Below are 22,597 nucleotides of genomic sequence, written 5' to 3' on the forward strand. Positions count from 1 at the left end.
ACTGAAAGAGGTTTGGGAGGAAGGTCTTCAACTCATTTAAACCAGAATTTGTGGGCACAATCTTGGCATCTCATTTGCTGGGATACTTTAGGCTGTGCACAAGTGGAGATACTTTTGGGGAAAATAAGCTAAAAAAATATGATTTTACAGCCTCATCAAATGGTCAAACACTCTGAATATATCAACAACCCGAGTCCTGTTTTAACTACTATGTTCACACAGCATAGATATGCATCTTATTAAACTCCCACAGGAGTCAGGAATTTCTGGCTAATAGGTACCCAGTGTCAGAAGAAACTTCAGAGAAAAATCTCAAGGTATGTGTGTGTGTGTTGGGGTGGTGGGGAGAGTGAGGAGTGGAGGGGGGAATGAGGGGGCGGAGGGAGAAAGACACAGGGGTCACCCTCCCACTGGCTGTCTCTGACAGCCTGTGCTACTGCTTCTACCACCCCCTCTGCGGCGGTTCCTTACCCGTCCCCTCCTACTCGTGGCCGCTGCCATCTCCCGGTATTCGATGAAGTCCTTTGCTCAGATCTTCAAAACGACTGATGGAGTGCAAATGAATCTATTCAACGACACAAAGCTTTCAACACATGAAACGGTGATTCCCAGCCATTTATCAACTGGACCAAATTTCACTGAGCACAGACAAGTCCTGCTGTTTAGGGTTTCTTCAAAACAACTGTTTTTCATGAGGTAGGCCACAGTTCACATGAAAAGAATCCACCACCGCATAGGCTGTGCACCAAGAGTTCACTTTTTATTGAGTCAAAATTCTGTACAAAAAATCGCAAATGTCAACAACCAAGCATAATCATCCTGTGGGGAAAATGTCCATTTTTTTTTTACCGCCTTTTGCTGTGCAGAGCCCAAAATATTTCCTAGAGGGACCCCTGGGGTTTACTCATAAGTCAAATGAAAACAATTATATGTGCAACATTTTTAAGCAGGCTGAGCTGTCCAACAGCCTATTCAACTCTGCTCCATAAAAAATATATTACACATGTACATTTGAATAAACTCGCAAACATGAAAGAGTCTGCCCATCTAATTGTTAACATATCAACTGCAAGACGTCCTCGGCAACGTCTTTAAAAAAGGCATCAGCCCCTGTCCGACTCTGGGACTTCTAGCTGGTTAGTAGTTGCAAGTGATGGTTACCTGATGGTTCTTTTGTCTTTGTTCTCTGCCTCCCTCCCCGTGATAGATTCTACCCCAACGGACAATAGTGAGGGCTCCCCAAAATGCTCAGCTTGCCGGGAATCTCGCTGTTCTTACGGAAGTGCTTTTGCTCGTTTTGCTTTTGCTTTTGTTCATATCACGATTTCCCAACGGACCACGTCCACTTCACTAAAATCCTCAAGTGCCATGCTGGTGGGCGGACAGAATCCGGAGACCGAGGTCTCCCGACGGACCGGGGATTGCCCCGGCCGACTCTGGGACCCCCTTGGCCCACTGAATTGCCAGCTCTCGGAATCCGCTAAACCCAAGGATGATTCCCTGCTTTAGGTAACTACAGAAGAAAGAGAAGTGACAGACCATATACCTTCAGCAGATACGACCGAATCGGCCTTCCGACAATCACCGATCGCAGATCATTAAAGCCCAAACGATACTTTTCAGATAAGACAAACACTCAACAGACTCTGCATTATATGGTGCAACAACCCTGCTGAATATACGCTGATTAAAATATTCCATAACGAAAGCAACCAACCCGAATGGCTGCCCTGAAATGATATGAAACGAAGCATGTTCACATGACCTACTGATACAAAACCTCCGACCAACACAAACACCGAATGCTCCACTGCACTGGGCTTTCTGCAAGAGCAGGGGACCACACAACACATTTCCACTGCCAGACTACTGTGGCTTGGGAATTCTCAGGGGACAATCACCCCACTTCAAAGGAAGCCCCCCCCCCCGGGATGCCTTCCTGAAAAAGGAGTGGGTACCTGTGGGTGGCCTGCCTGGCCTCCAGGACTGGGGAACTAAGGAAGCTGGGTGTTGTTAATGAAAGTGAAGGCTGCTGCCAGGAGCACGGCAGGACCCTCTCTCCCTTTCCTGCCAGCCTGTGGCAGTGGATATTAGAAACTTCAAACCAGGTGAGCCTGTTGGTATTACCTGGCCTCTGGAAGGTGAATCAGACCTGGAAAGGTACAATTCCACAATGCTGAGAGCAGAAACAATGGGGTTTGGAGAAGCCCCTCCTCCCCGACCCCCTAGTTGAACAACTGAACTCTTGAATGCTAACTCTGGCAGCCCAGCGCGATTCCAGAGTCCAGCAAAGGCAGAATCCAAGACTGTGATTGCCTGGCACTCGAAGAGTAAGTGAATGCATAATTGACAAGAGGAGATTAAGCCAAAGTGGATAGATAACACATAATGCCAAATGAAATGGCCTCCTAAGCCGCCTCAGAGAAGATTGTTAGCAAAGCTCGTCCTTAATCAGGGGAAATGGTCTTCTCAGTTCTCTTCCAACACGGGGGGTTCTGGGTCAGCTTCCGGGGAGCCTTGAGCCCTGCTTTCCTCTCCACTGCTAACGATCACAGTACAACTCCCTTCCCGGGACACCTGGTCTCCGCTGGGGCTTCCAGCTCTGCTCTCGGGGCACGAGGGCATGTCGTCGCCAGTGATCTCGGCCCCACGATGTTGTGTTTCTCCCCTGGCCTTCTGCTCCTGGAGAGCCGTGTCCATTTCCTCAGGGGCCTCAGCCTTCTTGGAGAAGATCCCATCCACCTCATGGGAGTTTGGTGGCCGGTTCCCCACATAGCCAAGCTTAGAAGACTGATCTTCTAAGTTCTTTTCATTTTCTTCTGCTTGTTGTTTTTCTCTGGTACTTAATTTAGCTTTGGATTTTTTCGCCTGCCGGCTATGCATGTCTTCCCTGGAGAACCGCCACTGGAACTGGAAAGGAAAAGAGTCTGATGTGAATAAAGATGGCCACCGCAACCCCCTCGGTACATGCACCTGACACTGATGTTGGTATTTGTTAAGCGCTTACTATGTGCCGAGCACTGTTCTAAGCGCTGAGGTAGATACAGGGTAATCAGGTTGTCCTACGTGAGGCTCACAGTTAATCCCCATTTTACAGATGAGGTAACTGTGGGCAAGTCACTTAACTTCTTGGTGCCTCAGTCACACAGCTGACAAGTGGCAGCCGGGATTCGAACTCATGACCTCTGACTTCCAACCCGCGCTCTTTCCACTGAGCCAGGACACTGTGATCCAATATCTGCTCCCGGCCAAGTGAGGGCTGCAACAAAATGTGGCATTACTGGGCACTAGACAGCATTCAGAACAGAATTTCCTCACCTGACTTCTAACCCCCAGTTTCAAACCTATTCCAAGAGTAAGCAGATCATCATCATGCTCCTGTTGACCGACTTTCCTATTCTGTTCAGATGGGGGACTGCGGGACCTCCCCTGACAAGGCAGCATACAGACAAATAAGGAGCGTCGAGTGGGACCATTTCTTCTTCAGTGCTCAGTAGGCCCCATTTTCTTTTTAGAGGATATTTCAGGGTTGAGGTAATAACCCACAGAGTCTTGGCAGGCATTTCTCAGCCTGCTGAAAGCAAGAAAATAGAACCCTTTCTCATAGTAGGCAAAGCCCAGAGAGAGACCCCAGGAATAAATGTGTTAACCCAGCAGTGCCCTCCTCCCCTCTGCTGCTGCTTCTGCCAACCCCGCAAATCCAGACTGGCTGGAAGAAAGAGGAGTCCGTCATACAGACTCGGGGTGGGCTAGAGACAATATAGTCAAAAGCATAAAGAGGAAAAAATCCTAATATTTGACATCTTCCAGGTCTGAGGGTGAACTGTCAAAGCAGGAAGGTTTGTTTCTGGAGTCAAAGGTGCTTGCCCAGGGCACTATCTGTTTGAACTTGGGTCCAAAATATTTCACCATTTTAATATGAACGAAACTACGACATTCAACTGTTTGACATGGGGATTGCGGGGTATCGGGACATGGTCTATTCACATGGGCGATTCAGATGACGTCCAACGTAAAAAATCGATGCAGGAAATAAAGTCTATCAAAGACCCGACAGCTCCAACACGGTCTGTTTGGTTTGGCTAAGTCACCCTTTGTAAGGATGGTTTGGGGTCTGAAAGTCATTTTTCCCTAAAGCTTCCCAAGAGGACTGCCACAAATCCATCCATGAGAAAAGGTGTGAAAGGCAAGGTTCTCCCCAAAGAGACGCTTCAAGGAGACCCTGAGGCCTGCTGGAGGGAATTGCCTTGGGACTTGGTGACCAAATTCTGCCCAATGCCCAAGTAATGCACAAAAACCTCTGTATACCAATCTTCCTCCCAATCAGCAGTATTCACTGAGCTTCTTCTGTGTGCCAAGCACTGGACTAAGCTCAGTAGATATGATCCCTGCCCTCCAGGACCTGACCATCTAGTAGAGAATGCAGGCCGGTAGGCTTTGAGTTGGCCACGGTTCCTCACTGTAGAAATTAAACCCAGTGTACTCTGTGGGTCACTAAGACACCCTAACTCATCTGCCTGTGGACACATTCATTGAGCCTGGGGCACGATCCTCACTGGGCTTTCCCAACCAGCTCTTGGCGTGAACAAAAGAACAGCTGGCAAAGCCTTGAGGCACAGCCTTGGGGGGCCCCGGAAGGAAAGAAAACCAAGCGGGTGCGCAAACAGACAGCTGGAGAAATACTCATGGCTACACTCTCTCTTCTCAAGAGTGGTCTGTCAGGAAAAACAGTTCACACAACCAGGGTTTCCTTCCCATTTGTCTGGCCAAAAGGTATAGCATCAGTAGCTATGATGTACACAAAGCGGTTTTAAGTTTCCACCACTGCTATTTCCTTTGACTTCATCCACACCCTATTTGCTTCCCCCAATGTTTATTTAACAGAAAAAAACTCAAATATGCCATGATTAAAGGAATACAGAGGCAATTCTTGGTTCCCCCACACTCTCCTCCTCTAACATCAATGTATTCACTATACTTAGATCTCGTCTCTCTCACCACCTACCACATGCCCACATCCTCTCTCTGACCTTGAACTCCCTCCCACTTCATATCCCCACTTTCAAAGCCCTACTAAAGCAGCTCATTATGGGCAGGGAACATGTCTGCTAATTCTGCTGTATTCTCTCAAGCGCTTAGTACAGTGCTCTGCACACAGTAAGTGCTCAATAAATATGACTGATTGATTGAAAACAGCATGGCCTACTGGAAAGAGCATGGCCTTGGGAATCAGAGGACTTGAGGTCTAATCCCAACTCTTGGGCAAGTCATAATTTCTCTGTGCCTTAGTTACCTCATCTGGAAAATGGGCGTTAAAACTGGGAGCCTTATGTGGGACATGGACTGGTTCTAATCTGATTAGCTTGTATCTACCCTTCATTTTAGTACGGTGCCCAGCACATAGTAAACACTTAAGAAATACCACTGGGGGAAACAAAACAACAACAAAAAACCTGATCATTCAAGAACCCTCTCCTGATTAACCTCTCATCCCCCTACCTTAATTCTCCCTCCCTTCTGCACCCTCCAAGCACTTTCATATTCAACCCACCCCAACACTCCTGTATATATCCTTTTACTCTGCTGCTTCCCTTAACTGCAATTTGTTTTAATCTCTGTCTTCCCCTACTAGTTTGAAAGAACCTAGAGGGCAGGTATCCTGTCTCCCAACTCTATGTACTATATTTTCCCACACATTTAGTACCATGCTTTATACATTGTAAGCACTTAATAAATACCGTTGATTGATTGGTACATTCCCTTATGAAATTGTTACACATTTGGATAGTCTCACCCTTTTTCACTGTCATTTTGTTCCTGCACTCAGTTCAGAGGACAAAAAAAACAAACTCAAAAAACAAGAAAGAAATGTGGGTTGAATGAAACTGCCAGCCTTCCTGGGGTTTTGAGAAAGAGAGAGTGTATCTTGACCCTCTCTCAACAATTTTTAGGAGTTTGCAATACAGGCCTTTTTGGCACATATCCTGTAAGCTTAAGGAAGGTATTTTTTTAAAAAAAACCACAAACAGAAGGTCTGAGTGAAGGAAAAAAAGAATTAAATACAGATAGTGAATGTTATGTTTTACACCTAGCCAAGATATAAAAAATGTTTTTTCAGTGTACACTGCAATTTCCACTGAATTTTCTTTTTAGAGACTTCTTGAATACTTATTTTTTTCTTCTTTGATCCCCAAGCAGTAGCTGCAATAATTTTTCCAAGGAATTTTGAGTCAGAGGCTTTGTAAAAAAGCAACATTATTGTTTTATTACAGTTTAATCTGCAGGGATGGGACTCACATCTTTCCAGAGAAGCCTGCTCTTAGCAGGTACAGGCCTTGCCTCTTTTTTCTCTACTTTCTGAGGATCAATTTACCCACAAGGTACCCCCTCTTCTCCTACTGCCTCGACAATAGCCTGAAATAGAACGGGCAAGAATGCAAACAAGTGAAGGTGTGTGGGCTTAGAACAAGTCAGGGAGCATCAAACGCTATCTTTTTGTATGGTTGTGTAATTATGATACATTTCTGAAAGATGGAAAGCAATAATCCCAGTGGGGGTATTTATCTATGGTATTGTATTGTTGACACAACAAGCAAGGATGGCATTAAGAGTGAGCACAATCACTACGCACAAATAACACTGAAGCCTGGGTAAGATTCCTAACATCCCAGGCAGAAGTGGGTGTAATTAAGGTTTTCCTAACTACTGTTTACTCCTTTTCAAACAACACCATGTCCAAATACTTCAATATGAAAGCACAATTATCTGCTAACATTCTAGAAAAAGGATCTGGCTTAGGGCTAGAATAGATGGAAATGCTCTCTCTGGGTGCTTATGTTGTAAGGACAGAAGATAAACAAACAACAACCCTAAAGTGGGAAAACAGATTCACTTTCAATATCTCAAAAATGGCTCAAGTTCAACTTCTTGGAAGAAATAAGCCTGAAGTCGGGGTGAAAAGGTGAGAGAGAGTAGACTCATAGAGAACTACCTCGACTTCTATCACAGGGCAGCAAAGTTGGCTACTCAGAGTCCTCAGCTTTCAATTAGGAAGCCCAGATTTTCTCTTTTTAGGTTCCCTACAGTTCTTATACGAAGCACTGCCCCAACTTCAGTAGTAAGGCCAATGCTCTGCCATCTGAATGAATGCATATTCGACACATGGCAATTGACTGTGTTTCCTCAGGCCAAGTAAATCACATAGTGCAGCCAATTTTCAACTCTCTGTGGTCCCACGGGACAGGACTTGGGTGACATGGATAAATGAAAGCCAAAGATAATCCTCAAACTTTATTTTAGCTAACCTTTTCCCCTGCCTAACTTTTATTTCGGTCAAAGATGTTGACAGGGAACAGAATGAACCTGAAATCTGTCCATTGCTTCTCCTTGTTGCTGCCTACTTATGAGAGGGGCGAGTGAACTGTAAAATGGTTAAGTTGGGCAGCAGGAGGAAGGAGGAGAATGAGAAGAAAATCCACAGGCTGTGGTCATCTCCTGAATAACAGGATGGACTGTACTCAAAACAAACCACTGCAGCCCTGCTGAGGGTCAACCAGTTATGAATACCTGAGGACTGGGGATACAAAGCCCTGGTCATGGAAGACAGGAGAAGCCCTGGAGACTGGAAAGAGGCCAATGTAGTGTCCATTTGTAAGTGAGGGAAAGGATGAACCTGGTAATTACAGACTGGTCAGCCTCTCACTGACGACATGATGGGGTAGGAGCTGCCAGAGAGTGAGAGGTAAAAATAGTAGTGAGAGGGGGAGGAAAGTGGGAGCCAGTGATTTTTGGAGGTGAGAGGGGATAGGATTAGAATCCCAGGTAGAGAGGGTAGACTTATATAGCAGTGGGAGATCTCTTCAGGAACAGCGGAGAAGCAGGAGAAAGACGTAGAGTGTTTAGGGAGTCATGGAGTGACTTTGGGATTTCCACAATGTTTAGCCTGGGGAAAAGCAGTATCTCATTTAGTTTCTAACAGTATTCTCAGGGTTTTTAGGAAAAGATAACTTTTAGGAAAAGATAACTTTTCTCCAAGTCCATATAGGACTGAACAAGAGGAAATGGGTTTAAATTGCAACAGGAAATAGGGAATAAGGAAGGACATCTAGGAAGAGTCTCCATCTCTGGATATCTTTAAAAGAAAAGACAGATACCATCCCGACAGGCGGAATCATTCACCTTATCGGGAGTTAGGGGCTGGCCCAGATGACCTCTCCAGGTCCAATGGAGGAGTCCAACCTTTAAAGTTTGCTTAGCCCAATGAGGTCCAACCGGCATTTTCAGCCTTCCAGGTCAGTGGGCAAGACCCACCATTTTAGTTAGACCTTTGTGTCAGTTGGAGCAAATTGCAAATGCGCCTTCAGGTTAGAGACAGTAAAACACTTTGGGTTGAGGTTCTGGATGTAAAGGCTAGAGGCTTGCTGACAGGGATATTTTTAAAAAATCAATAATGATTAAATTTGAATGATACACCCTCAGCTAAGCCTGGAAAAGAGCCATTAATCTAATAACCAGCAGAATAACCCAAGCAATATTCAGCTGTGTAAAAATAGCCAGAGGGAAATGGTCTCCTCTCTTGAGTCCTGACCCTGGCCCCTGCTTGCAGGCCTGTTGATATCTCTGCTCTCTATTTCCTTTTCTTATCTCTTTTCCTTCACTGTGGATACACCCCCTCCCTCACTCCCCGTCTTGGTGTCCTTCCAATACCGACCTCACCTTCCTCCTTGAACACTCTTCTTCCAACACCCCTTTCTCCCAGGGAGACTTGTCAATGACTCCTTCCAAAAAAGGAGGCTTCTGCAAAGCCAACAAATTTAACAGCTTCTGCTACTGACAGCTTTAAACTTGTGGGTACAAAAGGATTTTATGTTTCTTAAATATCAATGTATTTATCTGCTCAACTTGGAAACTCCTGGCAAGGGACTAATTAGGATATTTTAAACAGCAGCAGGGGCAGTCAGATCAACAAACAATTCCCAGGTTTACCAGACTCAGGATCTCTGAATAGCAAACAAGAGCCTTCTGGCAAGCACCCTGGATGTGACCCTGGGGGATATCTACTGGAATCCTAACTAGAGGAATTGCATTGTTTTCACTGGCGCAATAGGGCCTTTACTCGTAACAAAGTATGTCCAGAAGCTGTAAGTCAAGAGGGGTTAATGGACTGAATTCACAAGTTTTTAAAAAGGTCCAGAAGTCTGTCTCCTCCTCAGAGTCACTTGGACGATGTAAAGATTTTCTGGTGCTGCAAAAATCACCTACTCCCCCTTTCATGGGGAATTGTTTTTGCTTTTCTTCCCCTTAAAAAAACACCCCACCCTCTTGAAAGACTTTAAAATCTCACCTCTCTGAAAATCTCTGGCAAAGAACTCTGTCCACTTTAGTTCTTGGCTGGGAATAAAAATCCCAAGTTTTCAATAGGCTGTTCTGGTGCTTCATCGCATATGTCCACACTCCTAACCACTTACACACTACCCTCTTCTTCCTTCATCCAGCGGGGTCCTGCTCCCGCTCTCCACACCCACTGGGTCTAGGAGCAGCAAGCCTGGGAGCCTCCCTGAGAGGTCAATAGGTCCGATGGCCACCGGCAGCAACCACCACCCTGAAGGCTAAGTACCCATTCCCAAGAAAGCCTAACAGATGCGAAAGGTTACCTTTCTTTCAAGGCCACTATCACCTCATCTGTAAAATGAGGACTAGGACCGTAAGCCCCATATGGGACAAGCTGATTACTTTGTATCTACCCCAGTGCTTAGAAAAGTGCTTGGCACATAGAAGTGCTTAACAGACACTATCATTATTACTCTCATTATTATTTCCATTGAGGCCCTGGGCTTACAGGCCAGGGCTAATATGCATGGCTGACTAATGGAAACTCTTCCTATTAAAACAGAAAGTTTCTTTAGGTTTAAGCCACCAAAGTCCACTTCCCTCTTGACAGCTGGCCATTCTGTGAGCCATGCTCCTTGTAACGGTGACGTTTCAGAGTCTATCATCACTATCCTCTACCCCATTAACTTGCCATTCCCGCCTCATCCATCTTTCCGTACACTGTAACCTGTAAGGCTTTGGGGAGAGTTGGAGTGATACAAGCCTTTCCTAACAGTCCCCGCTGGGTTTGCTGTGCTGACCCCGCTGTGAAGAACACTTCAGCCTGTCCGCTTCCTCCCTCCCTCCCCATGACTCTGAATCCAGAAGATGTGAATCCCCGTGCAGGGATGGGGAGACAACGGACAGGATACTCAGAAATGGTAAAGCAAAGGCTTTGGCTTTTGTATAGGAGGGCTGGCTCTGGGAGTTTCTCCGGAGCCCCAAAGAACTGGCTGAGGCTCTTTTACTCTTGGGGGGTCTAGGAGTTAGGGGTTGGTGTTGCTGAAGAGGAGGAAATGGGCAGCAAGAAGGATACAGGTAAGACTTAAGGAAAAACTCCCAAAGAGCTGAGAGACACTGGTAAAGGGTGGTACCTCGAGGCAACAGTATTTCCTTTTAACTGGAGTTCTGTCTCAAGGCAGGAGGGTACATTAAATGACCTCTGGAAGTTCCTTTCAAGTCATAGGTCTGACCACAGGCTCAGATCCCACAGTCCCTCCCACCCCAAGGAGCTGCCCAGCATCTCTGACTGACTGGACTTGCAAGCTGCTCCCAGGTGAACAGAAGGGGCCCCACTGGGCAGAGAATTCTGCAGGTTCTCTGGACCCAAGGAGGTTGGGGCCCAGGTTGGGCAGCCGGCAGAACTCAAGAGAAGAAACACAACCAGTCACACAGGATGTCGGCCTGGCTTCAAGATATCACATCTCCTCAGCTGACTTTAGCTGGATGTCTTCCCTTATTTATAGCCTAGCTGGATATTTGCACACTTGTGCTGCCTCCAGAGGAATCTCTCACCTCCAGACTCTTTGAACTGGTCAAAGAGGTCATGAGGGACCCATCTTCTCTTTCCCTCTTCAGCAGCACTGGCTACACCACCCCAACAGAGCTAGTGTACTCACTGGCCCACCAAGTCCGCAGGGCTGGACAGGCCTGGAAAAACTCACTGCAAAGATTCCAAGGTTGCCAAAGAAAGGTCAGGGAGGAAATCAAGCTCACTTACCTTGGATTCTTTCTTTTTGGCTTTCTGAGGTAGAGACGGTCTCTGAAGAAAGACAATCTGCTTCGTGGCCAAATTTCCCTCCCTGAAAAACACCATCCTGAAATGAGCTTTGTCCACACCAGAGGATGAGCAAAATCCTCTTGGGACTGGACAGTCAGGTACTTCAGGGACACAACACACACCACAGATTCTCTGAAAATACTCAAATGAAAGAAACCGAGTGAAAAGTCTTCACCTGAAAACCATCTATCTTGACAAAAAAAATTGCTTGGGGGCCAGAGCTCCATAGCATAATCTCCCATCATCCATGCATGAAACAAAGAACTTGAAATGCCATGAAAATTTCTCAGGCCACCAAGGAGCCAGGGAGGAGGTTCTCTGAACCTATTTTGCATCCCAGGTCCGAACTCTCAAATATCTTTGAATATGGAGTATTCCAAAGGCTGCGTGCCTAGCCAGCTATGAGGGAGTTTGGAGGCAAATCACAGTACGAGGGAGGATGTACCGTTGCTAACGAAGTCGTTAAGGCAAGACAGGTCCTGCAGGAGCGCTGATTAATGCACACGGTTCGGGAGTTCAGTGAGCGTCAGTGGCAGGAGCAGAAGTGAATCCCTCTAGTGCTCCCCAGGTACAAGCATTCATCAGTTCCACCCCATGGTCCAGTGGCTCAGATGCTCATTAGAAAGCAGGCAGGTTGGTCTGAGCACTAGAGATGCTATTTTCCCCAAGTGTTACAGTTTTCCCTCATGCAAATCACATCTTACTGCATTGCCTTTATTTTGTTGTAAACATTTTAAAAGAGAATTGTTTTTCTGTCTCTTCTGAAGGTTTTTTCAATAGTTTCCCCGGCAAACCTCCTCTGACAAAACACTTGGGTAGTGTATTGTCTCACAGAATCTTATGGGAAAAATGAAGGCTAATTGGTTTGGATGTGAGCAGTGGACCCTGGTTTAAGGACTGTGAACGGAAGGGAATGACAAACACGGAGGGAGGTGTCCGGGGTTTTGCCGGGGGGGGGGGGGGGGGGGGGGAGGGTGGCAGGAGGGTGCCTCGGAGAATCACAATTGTTCATGTCTTATTTAACATCTGCGTGACTGCCTGGAGAAGAGATGCTCCCTGCTGGACAGGGTTGGGGGAGAGGACATGCAGAGACACTGGATCCAGACTGCCGAGCAAAAGATGCTGAAAGACTCAAGGCACCCGAAATGGGGGCAGGAGGCTCCAGGCCCATCTGGGTCCTGTGTTACAAACGATAGAAGACTCAGACTCTGGGAAGAGGGAAACAGGGGTTGTGTTTCCTCTGAGAACTGCCCAGTGGGGCCTGAGAGGATGAGGCGCAATGTCACGCTTCAGAGAGAACTGGAGGGTTTGTCCTCCAATTCATTCTTTCATCGACTCAAAAGAATTTACTGAGCACCAGCAGTGTGCAAAGCACTGCAATAAGCATGGGGAAAAAGACAAGGATGATAATTGGACACAGTCTGGGTTGACAATGGAAAAGTAGAGATAGAGGGAACATAAAAGAGAAGCAGCATGGCTCATTGGAAAGAGCACGGGCTTTGGAGTCAGAGGTCATGAGTTCGAATCCCAGCTCTGCCACGTGTCAGCTGTGTGACTGTGGGCAAGTCACTTAACTTCTCTGTGCCTCAGTTACCTCATCTGTAAAATGGGGATTAAGACTGTGAGCCCCACGTGGGACAACCGGATTCCCCTGTGTCTACCCCAGCGCTTAGAACAGTGCTCTGCACATAGTAAGCGCTTAACAAATACCAACATTATTATTATTATAAAAAGCCGAGGGCAGCAACCAATAAGGAGGGAGCTGGGGAATACTGAAGCTCCAGAGGTGGTTTCAGGCTTCTTCCCACTCAGGCAGGACTGCACAGAGTCCAACTGTCACAACAGCTCAGCCACAGCTGTCCTAGCCCCCTGCCCTGGCCCCTGCCAGACCTTAACCAGTTCAAAATAAAAAGGGGCCTTGGGCCACAGGAGCTTGTACAAATTCAAATTTGGGGACTAGGAGCAGTTAGCCTCAAGGAGCAGGGGAGTGAGGAGGTTTCAATTCCCAGGCAGTACAAAGCTTAAGAGCAGGGGCCTGGACCCTATAACCCCTGGTATGTCCTGGTGTTCCTGATAGTTGACAGAGGCAAGTCGGGCAGGAGACATTCAAGGTGGGGAGAACTGGGATTTTTCAACAGCCTGCAGGTCCTGCCTCATCTCCCTAGTGATTAATTGATCTCATGCCACCAGGGACAATTCCCATCCCCAAGATGCCTGAACTGATTACCTTTTGATGGGCTGAGTTGCTTCCTGCTGATACATACTAATGCCCAGAGGTGCCAACTTTTCATTTTGAGCACAGGGGTGAGAAAGGAGCAAGGATTTTCAGGTAGATGAGGACTGGGAGGATGCAGGCTACAAGGAACTCACAGGCCGGAGGGATTTTCCTGGCTTTTTCAGTGCTGACAGGAAACTCTCAGGGCTTGTCTGACACCCAGAATAAGTACAACTGGGACTCCAGCTCAACAGCTGTGGGGGCCATTGCCTTGCAGAGTGAGCCCCGATGTTCATCACCCCGTTTGCACAGACAAGCCATACATGCCCAGTACCTGTTGGTCGTTACAATTGGAGTGGGGAGCACGCAGGTGAGTTGCCAGCCATATGCAGCGAGAGAATTCAGCAGTGGAATATAATCTGTCTGCACTTCAACCCCCTGGAGAAGAAAAATCAGTAGTTAGGTTTATTGCAGGAAGATCAACATTTGATTTTAAACTATTTTAGGAACTGTTCGTTTTTGTCAGTGAAACAAAGTTGGAAAGAGGAAACCCTAACAGTATGGAATCGCTAATCATTATGCAATTATTAAGTCCTACTAGGTGCTAAACACTAGGGTAAATACAAGATTATCAGTTCAGACACAGGCCCTGACCTTCACAGAGCTCTCGCTCTGTCCCCATTTTACAGATGAGAAAACCAATGCCCAGAGAGGTTAAGTGATTTGCCTAGAGTCACCCAGCAGGCCCGTGGCAGATCTGGGATTAGAACGCAGGTCTCCTGATTCCTGGTCCCTTGCTTTTTCCACTATATTCCTGGTCCCTTGCTTCTTCCACTATGGCAAGCTGCCTCCCCTGGCTCTAACCCTGCGTGGCTCTTTTTGATGTATGAAGCTGAATTAAACCACATAAATAGTGAAATGGCAACATGAGATTCCTTTCTGTGCCTCCACAAACTACCTTGCCAAGGATTAATCCATTCATTTTACTTTATTCTTGTCTGGACAAATAGCCTCCTGTGAGCTTCCATGAAAAAGTCCAATTACCTTGCCTCACACAAAAAGGTATTCAAACATTACAACAACACACCCTGCATGGCACGATTTCAGAGCATTTCAGGAAGAGCTAAATGACATTAGGTTAGCAATGAGCTCCAATTATTTGCATCCAGGGACAGCACATGCATGTGTGTATTTCTCTCTCTCCCCTTCTCTTTCTCCCTCTCTTTCTCTCCCTGTTCCTCCCACCCCCCTGCAACCCACCCACCCACCCACACCCACACACACTGCAAAAAACCAAAAAACCAAAAAAAACCCTCCCACCCCTGGAGTGTAAATTCACTTGTATTCTTTTAATCAGCAAGGAGGTAAAAGGCAGTTGCCTGTTTTACTTTGAATCAGGAAGTCTGTGGGCTAGACTAGAGGATTTTACCTCTCAGGGTAAAAGCCTGGCCTCATGAGGTGAACCATCTTAGGATCCTACTTCATCCAGTCCCAGAAAAAGAGATTCTACCTTAGAGCAGGCCCAATTTATTCCTGCTCTGAGATTTCTGGGAAAGCAGGCACATTTTCACTCCCTCTACGTTCCGAAGGAGCCGAGCACCCTGCTAGGAGCCAGTTAACTCTTAGCTTTTCTTAAATCTGGCCCAGGTTGGCCAAAAGAGTCTGACCACCTGCCTTTCTTTGGCATGAGAATTCCCCCAAACCAGGCCCGAAGCTTCTCTTGGGGATGGGATCTTGTTGGGGGTTTGAGAAGTTATGAGTTCAAATGCCGACATCATTTAATGATTCCACTGGACTCCCCCACTTGCTCTGGGGGACTTTCCAAATATAGAGGTCTCTTCCATCTCAAAAGGTTTAGGAGGAGCAGCATGGCTTAGTGGATAGAGCATGGGCCTGCAAGTCAGAAGGACCTAAATTCTAATCCTGGCTCTGCCCCTTGTTTGCTGTGTGACCTTGGACAAATCACTTAACTTCTCTATGCCTCAATTTCCTCATTTGTAAAATGGGGATTAAGATTGTGAGCCCCATGTGGGACGGGACTGTGTCCAACCTGATTACCTTGTATCTATCCCAGTTCTTAGAACAATGTCTGGCACATAGTAAGTGCTTAACAAATACCTTTTTTAAAAAAAGATACTATTATTTCAGCTCTGCCTCATACCAACACTTCCGAACTTGGATAGGCAGACTATTTTTCCAGTTTGAATATCGAGGAACCCCCATAATCAGCATCCATCACAGACCTAGCCTTCCGCTTCACTTCTGGGGTTAAGAGTAGAATTTTTTTTTTTTAAAAAAGCCCCCCAGTGTCCGGTGAGAAATTCAGCAGCTGCTATTTACAATTACTAGCACTAGTCAATGGATGACACACAGGCACAAGAGGTCCAGTTCTGACTCATTCACTGAAAGCTTCAGTCCCCTCAGAAACCCACAGCAGGAAACCCAGAAGCCAGCAGGTTAGCGTCCGAACAAACCCTCACCAGCCAATTGCATCCCACGCATTAGGCACTGCTTCCACGTCCAGAGCCTGGCGTCCCCCACGCCCACCTTGTCCTGGCTCTCACAAGAAGGGCTGAGCTGCCATTTTACCCCCTCTCCCCATCCCCCAATTCCATTTTTTAACTATCTTCCCTTGTGTTTCGAGGTTACGATTCTCTGGGTCTGTCAAGGATAACCTTCCCACTTTATCAAGACATGTGACAAACGTGCCTCGATCAGATAGTCGCTATGGCAACAAGGACAAGCATTTTAGAGTCACACAAAGCCCCCTGAGCGAGGGAGCCATTTTAGTGGCGGAGGGCTGCCTAGACACTGCCGCCAGTTTTCTCAGCAGGCACTCAGGCTGGCAAGACAATAAAGCCTCCCCACTCTCCCCCTTGCTTCCAACTTCTGGATCTAACCCCTGCGTTCAGGCACGCTTCGATGTCACTGGCCTCCAATGAGTTTGCGTCTCTGCTACCTTCAGGGAAGCAGTGCACATTTTTCCAAACCAGTGCCCAGAGCTGGGATGGTGGCGAGGGGCCCAGAACTGCAGCGAAAGCCTGACCGAGGCAATTGAGACAGCGACATATCCTATAATTAATGTTGTACATTATAAATGCTCTATAGCTCCACTGGCAAATGCAAAGCCAAACAAAAATGGGGTGATCTAAGCTGGCGCTAGAGGGTAAGGCTTTCTTCTTACCATATATTAAATGGGTTTTTATCTGAATAGCTAGCTATTAAAGGAATGTTTTATGTATTTGAAAATCAGAAGCAAGAGAATATTCCCAACGAAGCACTACAAAAGATGAATCCCACAGTAGTCTGAAGAGTTGGTCGTTAAGCCTTTTCCCAAAGAGAACTGGCAGGACGTGCATCCTGTTGGAACCGTTTTCTTTGATCTCCTTGCTGTGACACAGCAGAAGAAGAGTGCCCAAATAACACTGAAAAACAGATCTGCTTATCACACTGGAAGATGCTTTTTTCTATGAGTTGGAGCAACATTTTTAATTAACTTTCCACTCTCCCATGGTTGATAAGTAATCTCTGATCACACCTTGAGTGTCAAAAAAAAATGAAGTTCATTGAGCTCTGTGATTTGTCAGCTTACAGTGTTATAAAAAGAATCCATTTTTACTTAGGGTTTTCTTTGTTGCTCCCCATAATTTCTGTAGTGCCTCAAGTCAAATTCAGAAATAGAAATCCCTTAGATGCAACCTCCTTTCTTTAAAAAATGAGGCAATGAGGCAATGAGACCAGCTAACAAAGCAAAATACATTTCTCTTGATTTGTTTTCACACAATTATATTCTACACCAGATAATGATTACTGAAGTAACATTCCCCACCCTTTTAACACTGGGGAGGGGAGGGAAAATAAATCAAGATGTTTCATTCATCACACTGAACTAGGTAGTACATTTTAATTATGAATCATAAAAGTTTAGTCACTCACTTTGTCTTTCTTTTTTTTTCTTCCTGTGATCATCATAAACAGCATTCACTGAGGCTACTGTTTGCACAGCACAGTTCTAGGCACCAGGGGAACACACAATAGAAGTAAAAGATGTGGTTCCTGACCTGGAGATTACAATCAAAGGGATCTGGAGAAGACTAGTTCCTTACATTATTTTCACTAAAGCATCTTTCCATTTCTCGATCTTCGAGTAACTAGGGAAAATTCTATTTAAAAGGAAATATTTTGTACTTTGTGTGTGACTGTCAATAAGGTAAAAAAAAACCCAAAATAACTCTCCTATTACCTGTGTCTGAAAAACTAAACTGCATTTCAGCCATTTCTACAATGGGATTTCCTTTGTTTCAGGTCTGTGTTCAGCCCCTGGGTGATCTGACCCTAAGGCTGTCCCCAGAAGATCCCCACTCCTATAGGGAGGCTCATTCTACTGTGGAGCTTGGTCTACCTCAGGGGCAGTTATGGTCCCTAAAATAAGGAGAGGTGTCAAGGCTGAAAGCGGCAATCTGGGGACAAAACGATAATGATTGCGGCACTTGTCAAGCACTGTATTAAGCGGTTGGGTAGATACAAGATAATCAGGTTGGACACAGTCTAGGTAGGAGGGAAAACAGGTGTTGAATCCCCATTTTACAGATGAGGAGACAGACACAGTGAAGTTAAGTGACTCGTGCAAGGTCACATAGCAGATGAATAGCAGAGCTGGGAATAGAACCAAGGTCCTCTTACTCCCAAACCCAGGCTCTTTCCACGAGGCCCCACTGCGATGGCCCAAGGCGGGTGCCAGCACTGACAAGAATGGGTCCCCTGTCCCTGCCATGACCATCCACTCTTGTGAATGGCAGGAGCACCTGGGGGTAATGGTGGGGAATGATAGAGGTACTGGTGGCACCAAGGACTTTGGGGTCCCCACATTTAACCAGACTTGGAAGGAAGCTAGAAGTAGTGCGGCTAGCAATTCTATCTATAATGATATGTGCTAAGCACTGGGGTAGATACAAGATGATCAGATTGGATTCATGGCCTGTCCCACATTGTGGCCTGTGGCACAGTCCCACCTTCTCACACCGATGACTCGGGCACTCTTGGCACTCCGCCCCCGAGGTTTCTGGTGTTCCCGTCACCCATGGGGCTGGCTCAAACGAGAGAATGGTGGGAGTTGCCCAGGCCAGTGGCTCACGCTCTCTGGTACATTGTTTCACTTCTCTCACAACTGGAGTACACCGTGGGTTGGGAGGAAAGAGGAAGGTGGGGGAATCACAGTTCCCCCTTCCCCCATTTTATGTCATTACGTGAGATTACTGCATTTCAAAATGTAAAAAAGCTACATTAGGGCAAGTCAGCCTTATACACTGAGTGCAAAAAACTGAACCACCTACAGATATTATTTACAGCCCTCTCTCCTTGCCCTGCAAAAGATTCACCAGCGATAAATGAAATAATTATTCTTCATGACTCAGGAGGAGTTCCCCTACATATTACTCATCAAAGATCAATATCCTGGCAAGGAGTCGGCCTTTATGCTTTGGGCCACTGACACCTAGGATCACTCAGTAAATGCTCGCTGACTGATGGAGTTATAAACTCATTAGCTAACTGATCAGAAGGAGCTTCAAAAATTATAGGATGTGACATTTCCATGCTTCATTTTAATGGCTTCCTCCCAGAGCCCAGCACCATGCCCTATGCAAAGTAGCAGTGCTTAATATGTTTTTAATAAATAAATAATGCTCTTATGTTTTTATGTTGTATGAACAAGATAAATGGCCTCATAGAAGATCTAGAGGAAAGAGTCTGAGCCTAGAAGCCAGAAAACCTATATTCTAGTTGAAGTTTGACATTGGACTGCTGTGTGACTTTGGGTAAGTCACTTAACCTCTCTGAGCTTCAGTTTCTTCACCTGTAAAATCAGGATAATAGTACCCATTCTCCCCCTACTTCTTAGATAGTGAGCTCTGCATGGGATTATTTATCTACATCAGTGCTTAGCACAGTGCTCTGACCATAGTATGGGCTTCGTAAATATCATAATTATTAACAAATGAGGTAGTGGAGGAGAAAGTAGTTTGAAAGAAAATAAGTGTACAAACCCAAGGTAGTATGTGAACGGTGACATCTTAGACAACTGTGGTATTTGTTAAGTGCTTACTAGGGTGCCAAGCACTGTACTAAGAGCTGAGGTAGATACACCATAAACAGGTCGACAAGGCCCCACATGGGGCACAGAGTTTAAAGAGTAATGAAGTCCCATTTTACAAATGAGAAAACTGAGGCATAAGGAAGTTAAGTGACTTGCCCAAGGTCAGGCAGACAATAAGTAGCAGATGAGGGATTAGAACTGTGGTGATGGTGGTAGTCGTGGTAGTGGTAATAATAGTATTTATTAAGCACTTAGCCAGGGCTGGGCTCTTAACTCTAGGCCACCCCGTACCCCACAGCCTAGTGGACCAAGTCTTGAGAAATGTGTTCTTCTGACTATTTATTGGCTACTCTTCCAAATTTAATAACTCCTCTGTTTACCTGCCACTTGGGATGTCAATCCAATAGATGAAGCATGTCTATGCAGGACAGATTACCTGCTCCACTGACAGATTCTGGGCTTCTTCTTTTGGCAACCCTTAACCGCCAGGGGACTTCATTTTAAATGCCATCTCACATCATTCCTTGCTCTGCAGTGAACTTTTCCTCCTATGACACCCCATGCTTCTTCCTCCTCATCTTTTATTCTCTGCTCCAAGCAGACCCAGGGACATGCGAGGAACCTGCTTCCAGCATAGGGTCACTGTTTAGTCGACATCTGCCTGCTTTGCTTCTCCCGAACCTGCTTACCTGACCCTCTGGATGGCTGCTTCCTTGCTATGGCCCATCCTCAGCTGTGCTCTCTAATGGTGCCAGGTGGTTTCTTTTGTGCACCAGCTCAAGGCTGCTCCACAGCACCCTTGCCCCCTGCCTGGGACCTGTATTATCTTCCTCTGCCATTAAGTACCAGGAGAGCTGTGCAGATGATGGCCAGCAGCACTTTCTTCCCTGGCATAGTGGGGAGAATCAGGGTTCAGAGTTTTAGAGGCTCTTCTTTTCACCTGATCTGAGGCACTATGAAAGAAGCTAAAATTTTGCCAAAGAGAAGGAGCATGGTTTAATGGATGGAGCTCAGGCCTGTGAGTCAGAAGGCCCTGGGTTCTAAACCTGGCTCTGTCGTATGTCTGCTGTGTGACTTTGGGCAAGTCACATAACTTCTCTGGGCCTTGTTTACCTCATCTGTAAAATGGGGATTAAGAGTGTGAGCCCCATGTGGGACAGGAACTGTGTTCAACTTGATTAACTATGTGCTTGGCACAAAGTAAGCACTTAAGTACCACTATTATTATTAGTAGTAGCAGTAGTAATACACTCAATTCTATCCTTAATTCTGCCACCGATTCAGGAGTTTCTACTTTTTCTTTTGGCCTCTCAAGGGGCCCCAGAAGGTGTTTAACCTATTTTCAGAAGAATAAACAGATGCAAAAAAAACTTTTCTCTTTCTTTCTTCCCTTTGACCCCTTCTCCCTCCTTCCACGTTGTCTATAACTACAGCACAAATGCCAACAAAATAGATTCAACTAAAGAGGTAAGGAGTCAGCCTCATTTTTATACAGAATTGCTTTTACAGCCCTCAAGGAATAGATGAGCAAATTTGTTGGTCTTGGATACTGAAACCTGAAAGAATGGATAATAACAGATAGGATATACGAAACTCCTTATTGAAGGCACATCTCCTCCAAGAAGGCTTCCCTGACTAAGGCCTCCTCTCCTCTTCTCCCACTCCCTTCAATGTCACCCCGACTTGCTCTCTTCATTCATCCTCCCTCACATCCCCACAGCACATGTGTTTATATCTGTAACATTTATTTATATTAATGTCTGTGTCCCTCTAGACTGTGAGCTCGTTGTGGGCAGGGAATGTATCTGTTGCTATATTGTACTCTCCTAAGCACTCAGTACAGTGCTTTGCACACAGTAAAACTCAATAAATACGACTGAATGAATGAAAGATCTCCTTAGTTCAAATTTCTTCCCTCCACACTGTCTCAGCATTACAGAGTCAATACTCTTTGTGGAGAAAACCACGAGAGGCCAGATGTAGCTTTGGAGAAGGTAGACACTAGAGGGTCTATTCCACACTTCTAGACCAGGCCAGGTATCCAGGCAAACCTCTAGGAGTGAAAATGTGGTGTGAATTGAGTCACCACGCCGCCTTCCTTCATTTGGAAGGAACAAAATAAGGTAGCAGTAATTATTGGAGGGTGCCACACCATTAATTTACTGCCAACACTGGCTCCTGCTTGAGTTGTGCTAGACAAGTTCTGACCTCATCCTACGTTGAGCCGCTTTAGAGTCTAATTCATGACAACACACTGTGCGAGGCACATCACTGTCACCAACACAAACCAATAACAAGAGATTTGGACCCACATTTGGGGAAGAGGACTCTGCTTGTAGAACTGCCCTGGATCTTCTGAAAGTGTGACACAAAACAAAGAGGAGCAAATCCCCAGACAGAAAGCATCCCACAAAAGTCAAAGGCAAGGACTGAGACAAACAGTGATTCTGAGGTGGGCTGGCAGAGGGTTGGTGAGGCGGAAGGGTGTGTGGAAAATGAAGAGAGGACACGCAGTGGGGGGGACAACACTGGGTTCTGCTCGCTAAGCTGCTTACCCTGCACCTGCCTACAGAGGCAGAATTAAAGCCATCAAAGGAGCATCACTGCTAGAACTCCCAGAGTAGAGAGGAAATAATGCAGCATGACATTTCTAAAGGGGCAGTTGATGGAGACACATTTCAGGGTATAGAGTGCTCCATCTATTTGCAACAGTGTGTGTGTGTGTGTGTGTTTTCTCATCTGAGTGGAAACAATTAAATAACCCAAACCCTTTGCATCCTATCGGTTGGCAGGTCTGAATCCTAGGACTGCGTGGTTTGCATCCCATACAAAGCATCATTTTACACTTGCACCAAATAGTTCACTTTCATTTTCTCTCTTGCATTTAGAAGCATATTTGTTTGATAACAATTAAACAAGCAGAATGCTCTCTGTCAAGAGGCTAATTCCCCTTGCCTGCCTTGATGATTAAGGGAGGAAAGGTTTGAGATTTGGGCAAGTAGCTGAGCTTTTCTTTGGAAAACTTTTTTTTTTTTATCGTTGTCAAGGAATACAAGGGGCAGGGCATGTTTTCAGCACCCTTTTTTTCTATTCACTGGAATAATAAAAGGAAAGGATATTTGAAAACCCACTCTCATCG

At 45.9% G+C, this 22,597-nt stretch overlaps 1 protein-coding gene across 9 annotated transcripts in view; it reads right to left on the reverse strand.

Annotated features, from left to right (window-relative positions):
- Positions 1-734: 734 nt before the first annotated feature.
- Positions 735-22,597, reverse strand: part of RFTN1 (raftlin, lipid raft linker 1) — a 163,645-nt gene continuing 141,782 nt past the window's right edge. For all 9 annotated transcript variants that reach the window (XM_029070774.1, XM_029070775.2, XM_029070772.1 and 6 more), the window contains exons 8-10: positions 13,699-13,802; positions 11,090-11,171; positions 735-2,910 (exon numbers count right to left, since the gene is read on the reverse strand). In XM_029070774.1, coding sequence (XP_028926607.1) covers positions 2,470-2,910; positions 11,090-11,171; positions 13,699-13,802 — 627 coding nt within the window. In that variant the 3' untranslated portion in view covers positions 735-2,469. The remainder of the gene's footprint in view (positions 2,911-11,089; positions 11,172-13,698; positions 13,803-22,597) is intronic.

This window comes from Ornithorhynchus anatinus, chromosome 8, assembly GCF_004115215.2.
Source record: "Ornithorhynchus anatinus isolate Pmale09 chromosome 8, mOrnAna1.pri.v4, whole genome shotgun sequence".
In the NCBI taxonomy this organism is placed as follows: Eukaryota; Metazoa; Chordata; class Mammalia; order Monotremata; family Ornithorhynchidae; genus Ornithorhynchus; species Ornithorhynchus anatinus.